Source organism: Rhinichthys klamathensis, unplaced genomic scaffold, assembly GCF_029890125.1.
Source record: "Rhinichthys klamathensis goyatoka isolate OS25496 unplaced genomic scaffold, OSU_Roscu_1.1 h1tg000396l_1, whole genome shotgun sequence".
Taxonomy (NCBI): domain Eukaryota; kingdom Metazoa; phylum Chordata; class Actinopteri; order Cypriniformes; family Leuciscidae; genus Rhinichthys; species Rhinichthys klamathensis.
This window is the reverse complement of record NW_026606898.1, coordinates 415175-430605: the sequence shown is the minus strand read 5'-3', so window position 1 is coordinate 430605 and position 15431 is coordinate 415175. Positions and strand designations below refer to the sequence as shown.

At 38.3% G+C, this 15431-nt stretch overlaps 1 protein-coding gene across 1 annotated transcript; it reads left to right on the top strand.

The window, feature by feature from the left end:
* Positions 1-731: 731 nt before the first annotated feature.
* On the top strand, positions 732-15249 carry get4 (guided entry of tail-anchored proteins factor 4). Its single transcript, XM_056234509.1, has 9 exons — positions 732-910; positions 4722-4800; positions 4939-5020; positions 5904-6053; positions 6138-6276; positions 10881-11021; positions 12046-12121; positions 12430-12502; positions 14444-15249. The coding sequence occupies exons 1-9, from the start codon at positions 771-773 to the stop codon at positions 14530-14532; spliced, it is 969 nt and encodes a 322-aa protein (XP_056090484.1). The 5' UTR covers positions 732-770; the 3' UTR covers positions 14533-15249.
* The last annotated feature ends 182 nt before the right edge of the window (positions 15250-15431 follow it).

Genomic DNA, 15431 nt, shown 5'->3' with positions numbered 1-15431 from the left:
TGTCCTGAACGGGTCAGGAAAAAGTATATGCTGCTTATTGTAATTAAAAAAAATGTTTACAGAGATTTATCATTCTTTTCCTACATTGAGCGATGACAGTGTGAACTCTGAACACACCAGGCAGTTGTTAATACTGTATGTATTGTCTTTGGGCAGATTAAGCTGCACAGTTCAGGGATTTTGCCTATTTAGTAACATTCACTGCTTTTTTCCCCTTTTCTTTCTTGCATAAATAATGTAATGTTCTGTTAGCTATTTTAATACAATTATTTTGATAAAAATTGTCACATTTGTTATTTTAACCCCAATATATGTATTTTATATGTACCATAAATGTCAAAATGAGAATAAAGTATATTCTGTATTTAAACTGTTAACCTATGTGTTCTCAAGCTTTAATACATCAAGTATGTTATTATGGTGTTTTCTGAGAAGAAATTTCATTACAATTTCTTTGTATAGCTACCTGGTGGTACTTGTTTACTTTTTATTGATTGATTGACTGATTGATTGCAGTAGTAGTTCATGGATTTTTTTTAATAATGTACATTTCGGACATAATTGACCACCTTTTATCTTTTATTTTGTATGCGTGTCTCTCTATTGTGCCAAAAGTATGTTGTCTTTTCTTGTGATGATTCTAAAACGAGGAAAAAAAAAATATTAGAAATATCTATCCGTCAGTCTGTGGATGTCATATGCCATATTTGTCATTGTGAGTACGGCAAGTCTGAAGGCTCAGTGATCGCGTTTGGTTGTTCGGAGCAGTCATGTCGGAGCAGGAGTCTCTGAAGAGCTCCAGCGCGAGGAACCGCGGAGGAGTACAGCGAGTGGAGGGCAAACTGAGAGCCAGTGTGGAGAGAGGAGATTATTATGAGGCCCATCAGATGTACCGCACATTATTCTTCAGGTAAGCTTTATCGCTATTTGCAGGAGTAATAATGACTAGTCCGGGCCCAATCGCTTCCAGATCTTTCTTGTTGTCAACTGAGTACGTTCCTCGGTTACGCTGATTGGCCAGCTGCTCATCCTGTCTCGCCCTTTGGGTCATATCTAATTTCTGATTGGTTGTTTTCTACGTCATTCATGACAAAATATCAGCGTGAGCCTGTTTAGCTACATGCTAATCTAAAGAACAAGGTTGATTTACATTTGCACCAGCTGAATAATTTATCAATTAAACCATGATATAATAGTACTTCACCCAAATTAATGTTATCTAATACGCCAATCAGATTAATTCGGACATTTCTTTGAACTTAAGCGTTTTAACAATATAGCTTTTAAACCGGCAGAATTGTGTAATTTCAGTTTAAAGTCTCTGTCTAAAATAATCAGATTTATACCACAATGTAGACCAATGTGATAAAGACATTATTAAAAAGAAATGATTTATTAAAACATTATCTGTCATTCATTCTTCCTTCCTTTTTTGACCTGCTGTCCATAGATTGAGCTGCCTACCTTTTGGACATCATGGTCTCAACCTAGTGTGCTGCCTACAAAGATAGCCTGTTTATAGGCATTGAATTTGAAGCTCCCTCTATTTGGTGCCTAAATGTCGTCTACTCACTATTGAGAGACAATCAACATCAGTATGAAAGATTGCACAGATCAGATAATAAAGTAGAAATGTCAGGGTGATGCAACTGTACTGTACTGACATCATAATGAAGAAAAAAAAAAAGCCTCATAAAAAGTTTATTTAAGGCATTGAGTTTTATTACCATTTCTTAACTCATTAATATTTAATATAACGTTTCAACCTACAGGGGTTGGACAATGAAACACTGGCCAGTGGACAATGAAACACTGGCCAGTGGCCAATATAGGCTGCGTCCCAATTCAAAGGCTGCATCCTTCAAAGGCCACGAAGATCGGACCGTGAGTTGTTAAATGGGACGGTCTAACCTACAGAAGACTGTTCTTGTCGCTTAGCAACTGTGAAAGCTGCCATTGATGAGTGACAGTAACATTTGTACTAGACTTTTTTTTTGAAAGTTATATTAATGTCTGAAAACAAAAATGGGTTCACAAACTGTCTAAATATGTTCACCTTGGTCCATTTCTGTATATATAAAAACAACTAACTAGGTATAATCACATCTTAATACGATATGTCAACATTTGAACTGCTTTTACTTAATTTTTTTACATTTGTATCATTCGATATTTGATTAAGTTGAAACCCAATACGTGTGTTTAAAAGTGTAATTCGACAATTTTCCTCAAAAAAATCCTGTTGTCACTAATGCACAATGAATTCTGGGGTAGGATACATCTGTTGTATCCTTCATTTCACGGAAACGAAGGATGCATTTGGTGGTTGCATTTGAAGGAGCCTTCGAATTGGGACACCCTTCGTCGCAGCCGTGGTGATGCGATTGGCCTTCGAAGGATGCAGCCTCTGAATTGGACGCAGCAATCGTGTTGGAGGATTCATATATATAATCAGTAGTCAACATTTGAAGTGGATCAAAAACTTTTGAACTTTTTTGATCCACACATATAGGCTAGCCAATCTTTGCGTGGCCTAGTAGCCAATTTTTTTTATTTATTGTTCAACAGTCAGCTTCAGAGCACATCACCACATTATTCAGTAACCACCTTTGCAATTACACATTCAGCCACTAGTCACCATCAGTGGAATACAACCAAAACAAAAGCACATGGAAATTAAACAATTGTTAAGCAGTCCTATTCATTTACACAGCTTTTGTAATGCTTTTTTATATGCTGCCAAAATTTGATCCCATGTTTTTTCCCAAGTGTGAAGTTTGGTTTAGCAGAGCAATCGCAGAGCTGTACATAAAATATTGAAATCCACACAACATAATTGGAGACATATCAGAGTGAAAAAGAGAAAAAATGGTTGGTGTGCGTCTCGCTGGCTCATCGGTGACCAGGACAGCAAGTCTCTGTGGTGTATAGAAAGCTACGGTATCTAGGGTAATATTGGCATACCAGCATGTAGGACGAACCACATCCAACAGAAGTAACTGTCGACGCAAGAGGAAGCTGTCTGAAATGTATGTCCAGGTACTAACCCGCATTGTATTCAAAAAACATAAAACCACTACTGTGCTTGATGGACTGCCAAGGACTACTGAACCATTCTGGAGGACCATGTGCACCTAATGGTTCCAACATTGTACCCTGTTGGGGGTGCCGTGTATCAGAATGATAATGCAGCAAGACTTGTGACAGAATGGTTTGATGAAGATGAAAGTGAAGTTGAACGTCTCCCATGGCCTGCATAGTCACCAGATTTAAATATTTATATCTTCTGGCCACTGTGAAGGACTTGTATCAGTCATTCCCAAGACAGATTGATGCTGTATTGGCTGCAAAAGAAGGCCCTACACCATACTAATAAATGATTGTCTAAAACAAAGGGGGTATTCCAGAAAGCAAGATTATCTTACTGTCAAAGTTCAGCCAACCCGGAGTATGTTCACGGTTAACACACAAGACATTCTCAACAGAGCGATGAATTGACAAGGCTGTTTAAGTTTGTTTTATTTTTATAGCTATGTATAATCATTTGGCTTCCACATTGCTTGAAAGGAAAGGTAGCCTTTGATTTTTTTTTTAATTATAGAAATACATTATAGCATAGAAAACGTCCTTTTGCAAAAGTATAAAAAACAACAACTTGTTTTTATAATGCTTTATATGTCGATATAACATATATATATATATAATATTGTGCACAATCTGTCACGCCCACTGGAGTTTTATCAATTTTATCAATGCATGCGCCACTGAACACCTCTGAAGTGAACTAACCCTGGAACAGAACCTGTAGGTTATGTTCATGGAGGGAGTTGCTATGTCTTCTTACATACTCTGAAAATTACCTCCTTTTTTTGGAACCGGTATGTCACTTAACCTGCTTTCTGGAATACCCCCCAGGTGTTTCAGTTTCCTTGTCCAACCCCTGTAAATGGAGGACATTCAGAAAAAAATCAGGAAATGTAATTATAAAGAACTGTATGCGCTTTTATGATAAGACACGGTTAGTTCATGTTGTAAAATGTCTTATGGTGTGATTTGCCCCCAAAATGAATGGTATTAGTTATAAAAAACAAAAACACATGATCTTTATAAGGCCAAATGTAAATTTGAAAATGGGATAAATTGAAGCCAACATCAATACAAATAATATATTTCTAAGAACATGGCACATATATTTTGAAGTCAAAATGGGCAATTCTTATTTTTAATGGAATTTATGTATTATCTGTGCACATCATATACAGTATATATATATATATATATATATATATATATACATACAAACATATAGCCTATATATATATATACTGTATATATCAATTCATGTGCCCTCATAATCTTAATTCAAAATAACTTCCCCATCCCACTTGAAACACCATCTCCTCTCTGATGACGCATTTACTGGCGTGAGGGCGGGGCAACCTGTCACTCACATGAGATCGACCAATATCAAACAACAACGATCTCATGGACAAAATAAAGTCCAGCCCTACTTTTTTTTTTTTTTTATCTGAGGAGCCGTTTCACTTATACGTCACAATAGGGAAAAGACTATCGCAACTTCCATTTCATGCACACTTAAAAGTATTATTGTTAATTAATTATTGTTTAATTAATAATACAATTATGAATTATTGTTCTTTGTTCGATGACCCCTGTGTGACCACAGAAACATTAATAATAACATGTTGCTTTGGGTGCAGGTACATGTCACAAGCGAAGTATGCAGAAGCCAGAGAGTTGATGTACAATGGGGCTTTGCTCTTCTTTAGTTATAATCAGGTATGTGTTCCTCTGTCATCTGCTATGGCTCATTTAGAGGCTCTAATTTATCATGTCATTAAAGCTCTGAACAGGTCACTGGTTACTGAGACAGTTGGCTTTTAGTAGACTCTCCCCCCCTCTTTGTTTCCTGAGCAGCAAAACAGTGCTGCAGATCTGTCCATGCTGGTACTAGAGTCCCTGGAGAAATCTGGGGCCAAAATAGATGATGAGACACTAGGTGAGTTTATTGAAAATGTTGGTGATTGTTATTTTGGCAAACACTGTACAGTTCGAGGTGTGGTTATATTTTACTTTACATGTAGTTAGAGCTGAATTTTCTGAATATTTAGGATGTTTGTACATTTTTAGGCTAAAACAAATGTGTTAAATTATTGTCAACAATGAGTTAATTGTACTGCAGCACCACGCTGTTAAATGCAATCGTTTTGCATGATTCACTCTGTTATGTGTGGTACTCTTTGTAAACATATGACACTGGGAATATAGTTAAATAAGACATTACATATTATTTAAAAAAATATTCAGTATATATATATATTTGTCAGTATTTGGAACCATCATTTCAACCAACAGTCATTTTATTCAGATTCAAAATGTTTAGTGTAAGGTTTAAAATAATCAAGGCATGTTTTAATTTAAATGTTCTTTGTCATTAAATTAACCATAGAATATATTATTTTCATTTATATGCACCAATATATCAAAATTTTGATTTGAAATATTGAACTAATTCATTGAAATGCAGAAATATGAATTCAAATTGTTTTGTATAAATTAACTTAAACTTAACTGACAATTTGGCAAATGAAGACTACTTTGTCTTAATGCTCTTTCAGTCACGTGATGAGACAAGGCGCAGGTGCTAAACTCTTTTTATTAAAGTCTATGGCAATATTTGATAGCAAAATTTAAACCTGCAAAATATTGAGAATATTGGTTCATTTTATGTTGTAAACAAAGTAATACAGAATATGATAAATATCCAATATTGCTCAATCCTATGCAAAAGTATTGTTCAAATCTCCTTGGGTTCTTTTCATCTGCAGAAGTTACATGATGACTTTTTAATTGTGTAATTACATTCTTGGTGTGTGTTCTAGAGCATTTGACTAAACTCTTCAGCCGGATGGACCCAAATTCACCAGAGAGAGTAGCATTTGTCTCCAGAGCGATCAAGTGGTCATCAGGAGGGTCGGGGAAGTTGGGCCACCCCAAACTACACCAGCTGCTGGCACTCACATTGTGGAAAGGTAAAACAGACACATGACAATGATCATCCAATCAATGATCAACCAGCTGTTTTGAGAATGTGTAATTTATTTGTTTGCATCTAGAGCAAAACTACAGTGAATCCCGCTATCATTTCCTGCACTCGTCTGATGGAGAGGGCTGTGCACAGATGCTGGTGGAGTATTCATCAGCACGAGGATTTCATGGAGAGGTGGACATGTTTGTAGCACAAGCCGTCTTACAGTGAGTTCTGGAGTTTCAGTGTAAAATCAGCTCGTAAAAGGAATAGTTAATTCCTAAAACTGAATATTCTATTATCATTTATTCACCCCAATGCTTTTCCAGACCAGTTCCACTACAGAACGAGAAATGCAAGAAAAGAATGTGCAAGCCACTCTGCCATACAGTGTATGGAAGTTAATAGGGGCTGGGGCTCCAAAATATGCACCCATGCACAATATTCCGGGTCTTCTAAAGCTATACAATAGCTTTGAGTGAGGAATCCCAACTTTAAGTTTAAAAATCTTGGTTTCTGTTGTTCTCTTATGTTTCAGCTGTGTTGCCTTTTACATGTGATATTTCAAGTTTGATGTTGTGACATTAGTGCAATAAGGACCAATCATCATTAAGGTCAAACCTGATGCAGACCTGTCCAGCGCTATAATATTTGATTTGAGAGCTACTAAGCAGATATTGTGTCAGTAGTTAACGCATTTGGGAAACAACTTTCTCCAAAGATACTGAAGTCCTATTGAGTAATGGCGGTGTAAAACACTGGGCAATGGTGTCCAAGCACCAACTCCTCAGAATCTTTCGACTGAAGGCAATGAGGTGTAGCATGTCTCATATACTTGTATGGAATGACTTGTTCCCTCATCTCAAAGAACCGCGATTATGTAAGTAACAAGAGACGTTCCCTTTCGATTTTGGTTCACTCAACATTGTGTTAATAGCTGACTATTGAACCATGTTTAATTACACTGTGTTACAGTGAAGAACTTGCCCAGCTCAAGAGCGGAGCTGTTGAGAGGAAAGTCTCAACAAGTCACCTTGTTGCCTATTGTGTGAATGGCAACCCATCACATAATATCGTGGTGGTGACATAAATATCAACACCACCATCAGCAGTATCATACAGCCTCATTAAAAGCAGTGTCAAAGCCAGCAGTTCACCATTAAAGAGATGCTGATAACATTAATACTGGCATGTATCATTAATATTCAATGACTCTCTGCTGTCTTTCTAAGTTATGCTATGTGGCGAGTCCATCAGCACCTAAGCAAATACAATACAAGCAAAATAATGGTGCATACCATGAGCAAACATCTTAAAAATCCTTCTTGGTGGCCAATGCTGTTCAGCACCAAGCACAGAAGATACAGGTGAGGACATCCTGTCGCCATGCACATGCTTCGATGGACACAACATTTGCTAATGCCCAGGACGAAGAAGCCCTTCCTCTGGTAGAATGGGTTCTTACTCCAAAAGGGCAGTGCAGGCCCTGAGAGTTATAAGCCAAGTGTGATGAACTCGGTTTTGAAACTGGAAAGCTGTCAGTGCAATCCCATAACACAAAATGCTATTCAGAAAGCCTATACTGGCCAAAGCACTGAACAAAGATGTGCTGTTTTCCCAACTGAAAGGCCAGATACAGGGATATGTTTTGCTGCTATAGCTGCCACGTATTCTGCAGTGATATGGGCCACAGAGCTGCAGCAAGCAGTTCCACCATCACTGGGAACCACAGGCGACTGGGCCATTTCGGTGCTATCAGCATGACTCCCAGTGCCCCTTGATTTTTTTCAAATGACCAGATGCAAAATCTTCACCGGAAAGGTATTTTTGCGTGTCCTCTGGCATTTGCGCGGCAGTGCACCCACTCCCAGGCATGCAACACTGAACAGAAAATCGGTCAATGAATGTTCTCCACGGAGGCAAACAGATCCACCTCCACTCTCGCGAAAATGTTCCAAATCATCATTACGATCTCTGGACGTGGTCTCCTTACTCCTGGGACTTTTCCTTGTCACGACAGCTTGTCGACACCACAATTCAGTGTTGTCCATGCAAACAAAAACATGGTGGTTCTGTAACTCCAGATGAAACATTTTGAGCGGCAGATGCACTGGCTTCTAGGCAAATGATGTGTGACGCTTTCTTCGCATCTTTATAGATGCAGAAATCTGCCCTGCCACCACACAGTGGACCCGAACCAGTACTGGACGTGTCTGTCCTGATAGAAATCTGGCTCATCTCTATGCCTTTCAGATGAAAAATCCATGCTGCCACAGTACTGAGACAGCTGCGTATCAACATGATTAGCATTGGTTAGGAACTCCAGATCTGACAGGGAATGCAAGACGGACTCGTCCGCTGTACTTGACCATTCTTCCTCCTCAGAGGCAGCCATGCCGTCATTCCCATCGTCTGATTGGCCAAACATGATTAAACCGCAGGCTCCAGGGGAGGGGTGGAGGTCAGCTCTTGCAAACAGTATGGGCGAGGATGCAGGTTTAGGCGAGTTCAAAGGGGCTTTCGCACCGGAGGAACCTTTTCATAGAAAAGTAGAACTATTGGCAGAAGTACCCGTTTTTTGGCGTCTTCGCACCGCAGGAACTAGGAACTATTTTAGTTGTAGGAACTCCTTTTGGAGGAACTAATTTAGCTCCTACTTCAGAGTAGGGTCTAAACCAGTACAATAGGAACTATCAGTGACCTAAGTGTACGCTGATTGGCCGAACGCATGCGAAACACCAGCACCCGCCATTTAAAAAAAGCTGATTTTAGCCTATTTATTTACTTCAGAAACAAACTCTATGAACATGGAAAAACGTGATAGATGGGCCTCTTAACCTTTACGCTAAGGAGAAAATCCAACGCAACTTTGAGGGGACAAAGTCAAACATGATTGTGTTTCTGCTCAGCTAGCAACACTGGACATCAACCAAACGGCAAACGCTACTAACTTTTCATTCCTATCTACTTTCTATGAATAACAGTTCTATCTAATATATTGTGTTAGACAGGACTGTTAGACAGATCGTAAACTAATGAACATGGAGAATGCGAGCACTGTATGCTCGGGGTCTGGCTCAGCACTGTCAAAATAAAAGTCCGCCGCGCTGTCAAAATAAAAGTCACAACAACAGACGCGGCTTACGTCACTTCAGAATTCTTACTGGCGGTGCGAATGCAACCAGGAAAATTGGTTGTGAAGCAATCGTTACCTTGGCTTATTCACCATGGTAAAATTAATGATTTTAAGGTAACACTTTACAATAAGGTTCATTAGTTAACTACGTTAGTTAGCATGAACTAATAATGAATAGCTTTATTTTTTATTAACTAACATTAACAAAGATTAACAAATACAGTAGAAAATGTATTGCTCATGGTTAGTTCATGTTAGTTAATAATACTAACTAATGAACCTTATTGTAAAGTGTTACCAATTTTAATGAATGTTATGCATGTATGAATATATCCACACAAAACAAATGACCCTCAATAAATCTAAAATAAAACATAGTAGATTTTATAGAGTTAATCAACGTTAATATTGATTTAATAAATATAAAATAATTAATAATAATAATTAACATTTTACAGAAATAGTGTTTACAAAATAATGTTAAAGTGTTAAAATATTGGTAATTCTAACTTAATGCTCAGAGTTTTGATTAGAACACATCACATCCGGTCACATATGGTCTAGCCGCAGAAGTAAAAAAACATCAATGCATCAGAAGCTCAAATCAGAGCCGAAGTTACTGCATACGCATATGATCAGAGCTCCATGCAACTCCCTTACTGCTCTCCATTGGAAATGAATGACTTCCGGTCCAACGGCTGCAGTGGAAACTCGTGTTTTCGACGTGAGTGCAGTCTGTCTCACTGAGAGCTGCTTCAGTGTGGGTTCAGCCCAGTTTGAATACGCAACTCTTGTGCGGATGGCTGGATAAGTCCCTTAAAGGTTCTCTAAGCGATCCTGGGTGACGTCACTTCTTGTTGACGTTCGAACTATTGTCAAACAAAACGGAGGCTAGATAGACCCTCCCTCCTCCTCCTCTGCACACTAACCCCCCAAACCACACCCCCAAACCCTTCTTGTCGGTCATTGGCTGGAACAGTTTGTTATGTTTCGGGGAGCGGGTCGCTGCAGTTTGCTTTTGTTGCTGTTTGTGGAGCCTGGGCTGTCTGCAGAGACCGCGTTTCTTTACAGTGTGTTCAGGGGACAGGCAGCCAGCGGATAGTGAGGAGATGTTTGCTGTATGTGACAAAAAATGTTTTGGCCTAAAAAACGCGTGACATCGCTTAGAGCACCTTTAAACAAAAGGTCCATTTGAAGCAACAGATATTTGAGAGCAATCTTGGCATCCTCATCAGATGAAGCGCAGTCGATAGCTGAAGGAGAAAGATTCTGAAGAAATTGACATTCGGCACTGCTATGTATAGGCAAAAAGCCCACATCAATTAGGTGCCATTGGCCAATGTTTTATACTGGCGCTTCAGTTTTTTGGAGAAAGCTGTTTCCCATAGCGTCAGCTGCTTGCACAATGTTGAGTGAACCGAAAACAAAAGGGAACATCTTAAGTTTGGGTCTGTTTCTCACACAAAGCTATCATATGAATAGCATTTAGAATAATTGGAAAATATTTAGAATAATTGGAAAATAGTGCACGAGTATGATGTATGAACTACTTCTTGCCCGTCTAGTCAACTAAACGTGATGCGAACATTTTCGTGCTTGTCTCACAGTCAATATAATATTCAGTAAATATTTGTTGATTCCTGTTTAATTTTCATTATGATTGGTATACATCTCATCATCTTGTCTTGGTTGCAGGTTCCTTTGTCTAAAAAACAAGACTAGCGCGTTGGTGGTGTTCACCACATACACACAGAAGCACCCATCTATAGAGAAGGGTCCTCCGTTTGTCCAGCCTCTGCTCAATTTCCTGTGGTTCCTCCTGCTGGCTGTGGATGGGTGAGAGACTGTATTCATGCTTTTGATTTCAGCATCAGGCTCTTGTCATTATTTTTGAATGCTCTACATTGTAAAATTCTGTGGATGTCAGAGGGTGTTCTACAAACAATCACTTTGACTGTCTGGGTGGACGTTTTCTGTCATGCTCTATTTTTAAGTACCGGACGTTTGATATCAGTGTGACTGCTATACCAAGCTATTTTAGTCTTACCAAGAGCTGTGTAGCTGGTTCTTGGCTTTTTCTATTTATTCTTCTATCGTAATGTGTATTCTTATTATAAAAAAAAAAAAAAAAAAAAAAAAAACAGTGTGGTCTTGAGATCTGGTCACCCAATCTGGTTTCTCCTACCAACTTCTTACTTAAGCATCTTTTCCAGTCTATTTAAAACATGATGTTTCCTAACTTCTAATGCTTGTTAGCATCCTTTGCTGTGGGAATGAACAGTATGGGTAGTAGGGATACGCAATAGACCCAGGCTTTTCAACCCCAGTCCTGGAGGGCTAGTGTCCTGCTTTTAGAGGCCCTGTCCCACTTTTAGAGCCCCTTGTGTGCACTTGCGGTCTTGTGGACGTTCAATGGCTGCCTCGTGCATATGTCTGTTAAAGGGTTAGTTCACCCAAAAATAAAAATCCTGTCATTAATTATGCACACCATGTCGTTCCAAACCAGTAACACTTTCGTTCATCTTCGGAACAAAAATTAAGACATTTTTGATCCGAGAGCTTTCTGATCTCTCCATAGACTGCAATGTTATTGCAACTTTCAAGGCCCAGAAAGGTAGTAAAGACATTGTTAAAATAGTCCATGGGACTACAGTGGTTTAAATGTAATGTTATGAAGCGACGAGAATACCTTTTGTGTGCAAGTCTGAGGGACACTGGCCCTCCAAGGACTGGAGTTGAAGAGCCCTGCCACAGACCAAATAGCTTTAACTGATGGATCATTTAAAAAATAAGTGTTTTAACAAATAATGGATCAAAACGGTTAACACAACATCTGGATTATATGTGGTTTAATTTCCAGTGGGAAGTTGACCGTCTTTACAGTGTTATGTGAGCAGTATCAGCCATCACTGAAGAGAGACCCTATGTACAATGAGGTAAGTTACTGATAACGCTCTTTAACATCAAAAAACAAGCTTTTTTGGCAATTCTTTCTCAGTACTTAGAGATTCAATGGTAGACAGAATGACTGAAACGCTAGCTCTGGTCCTGACTAGTGAGCTGTCTACATCAGTGGTTCTCAGTCGGGGTCCTATGTAATTATATTGTTATTACAAAGTAAAATATGTTAGAAGTTGCAGGCATTATTCAGAGAGATTAAAATTTCATTTGGATTCTGTATGAGATAAGACTTCTGGACTTCTTAAATGTTTATTATAACACGTTGTTCTTCTCTTGACCCCAGTATCTGGATAGAATAGGACAGCTGTTCTTTGGAGTGCCACCTAAACAGTCGTCATCATATGGTGGTTTGCTAGGTAAGAAACATCCCTGCATCTGTTTGACTACAGAAACACCATTGCACCCAGATTATGAAGGAGTACACATGCATTCATTTTCCAAAAATAGTTCAAATATAGGCTATACTATGTTGAAATGGAATTTTTCTTAGAACTGTTGTACTTGTATGTTCGGTGTTTGCAGTCTTTTGGCCTGTTTTTAAATAAATATTTTGGGTTAAATACAGCTTGATGTCTATAGAGAGCATCTGTTGTATCCTGTTGATAAGAGGATAATTTTCACTTTTATCTCAGTTTGTAAAAATGAACAGAAAAACCCATATTTATTTAGTTATACATTTTTATTGGAGCCTGGCAGGCAATTGCTGTACGTTTAAAACATCCAACTATCACTATAATTAACTGTAATAATAACACTCACTGATGCTCTTATGTCTTGTTGAATGTTTAATTTCACAAGCATGCCAAATAGCATTAGTCCTTCCCTGTGGCACTCTCACTGTTTTGGGAAGACTTTCACCAGATTTTGGGACATTATTAATGCAGGGATTTGGTCGCAATTTCAGACCCAATTTATTCATTAAAAAATGATTACCCCGTCATTTACATGCATCACTTAACTGTGTCAATAATACACATCACCAAATTGTAATTAGGTTAGTCAGTCACTATACTACGGAAGCGTATTGCATTCACTTGAAGAAAAAAATCTACTCTGTTTTTCTGAATTAATGAGTTAATTATCTCAGAATTACAAGATCATTTTTCATGGAAAAAAGTTTTTTCTCTGTTTTTCTGAGTTTTTGAGATAATCAAGTCATTAATTCAGAAAAACAGAGCAAAAAAAAATTCCATGAAAAATGATCTTGTAATTCTGAGATAATTAACTCGTTAATTCAGAAAAACAGAGCAAAAACTTTTTTCCCATGAAAAATTATCTCGTAATTCTGAGATAATTAACTCATTAATTCAGAAAAACAGAGTAGACTTTTTTCTTCAAGTGAATGCAATACGCTTCCGTACTATACCAAATTGTTAAAAAACAAAACATTTCAAGTTTCATAATTCTCAATATAACCATAGCTCAAATTATACAGCTAAGATATTGGTATATCCAACAATACCTGGATGCATACAAATCTTAAAGGGATAGTTCACCCAAAAATGAAAATTCTGTCACTAAATACTCTCCCTCATGTTGTTCCAAACCCGTAAGACTTTCGTTCATCTTCGGAACACAAATTAAGATATTTTTGATTAAATCTGAGAGCTGGATCACTCCTCCATAGGCTTCTTAAGGGATTGAAACTGGCCGGCCCAAAAGTTATGAAAGACATTGTTAAAATAGTCCAAGTGACTACAGTGGCTCAACCATAAGTTTATCAAGCGACGAGAATACTTTTTGTGGGCAAAAAAACAAACAAAAATAACGACTTTATTCAACTATTCATTTCCTTCTCTGTTGGCCTCGAGATTTCACGTAGTGAAACTACGCAAAGCTTCTAGGTTGTACGTCACACGCATCACACACATGACCAGCGTCGGCCAATAGTGAGCCTACGTGTGACGTGCAGCACAGAAGCTTTGCGCAGTTTCACTACATGAAATCACACGGCCCACAGAGAAGGAAATGAATAGTTGAATAAAGTCGTTATTTTTGTTTGTTTTTTGCGTTATTTTATTTCATTGCAAAATGTAACTAGAGAGAGAGAGAGAGAGAGATAGATTGCTTGCTTGCTTGTACTGTTGTGAAATTTAAACAATTTTATTGCCTAGCTCCAATCTGCAACTATAAGGCGTGAGGATATTATCATATATAAAATATCAAAATTGTTTTCGGTAGTTGTATTTAACCTGCAGTATTTTTGTTCAGCATAATACACAGCACAGTTTAATCTAAGGGTATGTTGTGAAGACATTTAAAAATGACTATATTCTGGTTTGCTTTCTTTGTGTTAGGAAACCTATTGAATAGCCTAATGGGCTCAGGTGAGGAAGAGGAGGGTGAGGAAGCTCAGGAGGACAGCAGCCCCATTGAGCTGGACTGAAGCATCTGACAGGAGGCTCGCTTGTCCCCACATCATAAACCAGCCCCATACCAAACCATTCACTGAAGTGAACAATGACCAATCACGCATCCGTTTGGGCGCTCTTTTTCAATAACTAACTCTTTCCTGTTATTGTTGGACTTTGTTCTGTGTATAGTTTTTATAGAATGAAGGTGCAACAATATCAAACTTCCTGGACTGTTGAACAAAATTCATAAAAGAGCAGAAAGACGCACTTCAGATGTAATAATTGTGACGCCCTCCATTTGTAGTTCTACTGAGCTCTTGGTGTCAGGGACCCTCGTTTGTGAGAGGGACCCTGGTCCGATCCTGCCACAGAGGGTGGCGGCTGCTCAATGTATTAATAAAAGTCATTCAATTGCTCTTAACTTATAATCCATGCTAATACACTTTGATAAATTCTTCAGTATGATAGCTCAAATCCAAACAAGGCTTGGTTTCGTGTGTCCGCACAGCTAGATCTTACCGGGGATACTGCGGTATCCTTGATGGGACAATTCACCACTTCTGTTACATTGTATGCGCGAGGATGAGAAAAGCACACATCGTACACATTTGCGTGAGCGGGTAGGTGAATGCATGTTTGTGTTGATTGAAGTGTGAATGTGCTGTTATAAATGTATCGGTCGCCAGGAGGCCGCTCCATTCTCTGCTGAAGTGTGATTGAACGTAATAAAACGATAGAGGTGGATGTAACATTAATTGTGTCCTGTTTTTCTTCATTGCTGTAGATATTAAAGTAAATCTAAAGTTCAAATTGATGCTAATTAAATATTTCCTTTTTGAATGTCTGTTTCAAATATTTTTATTAGAGCACATCTACATCATACACAGGAGTATAATGTATAACCACATAGAAATGTGTGCAGTTTGGACAT

Bases quoted from the DNA above. Each gene is read 5' to 3' on its own strand.
- get4 (XM_056234509.1), top strand. From the start codon at position 771: ATGTCGGAGCAGGAGTCTCTGAAGAGCTCCAGCGCGAGGAACCGCGGA. The intron at 12,122-12,429 runs GTAAGTTACTGA...TCTTGACCCCAG, and splicing joins GAGACCCTATGTACAATGAG to TATCTGGATAGAATAGGACA. The intron at 12,503-14,443 runs GTAAGAAACATC...TCTTTGTGTTAG, and splicing joins ATCATATGGTGGTTTGCTAG to GAAACCTATTGAATAGCCTA.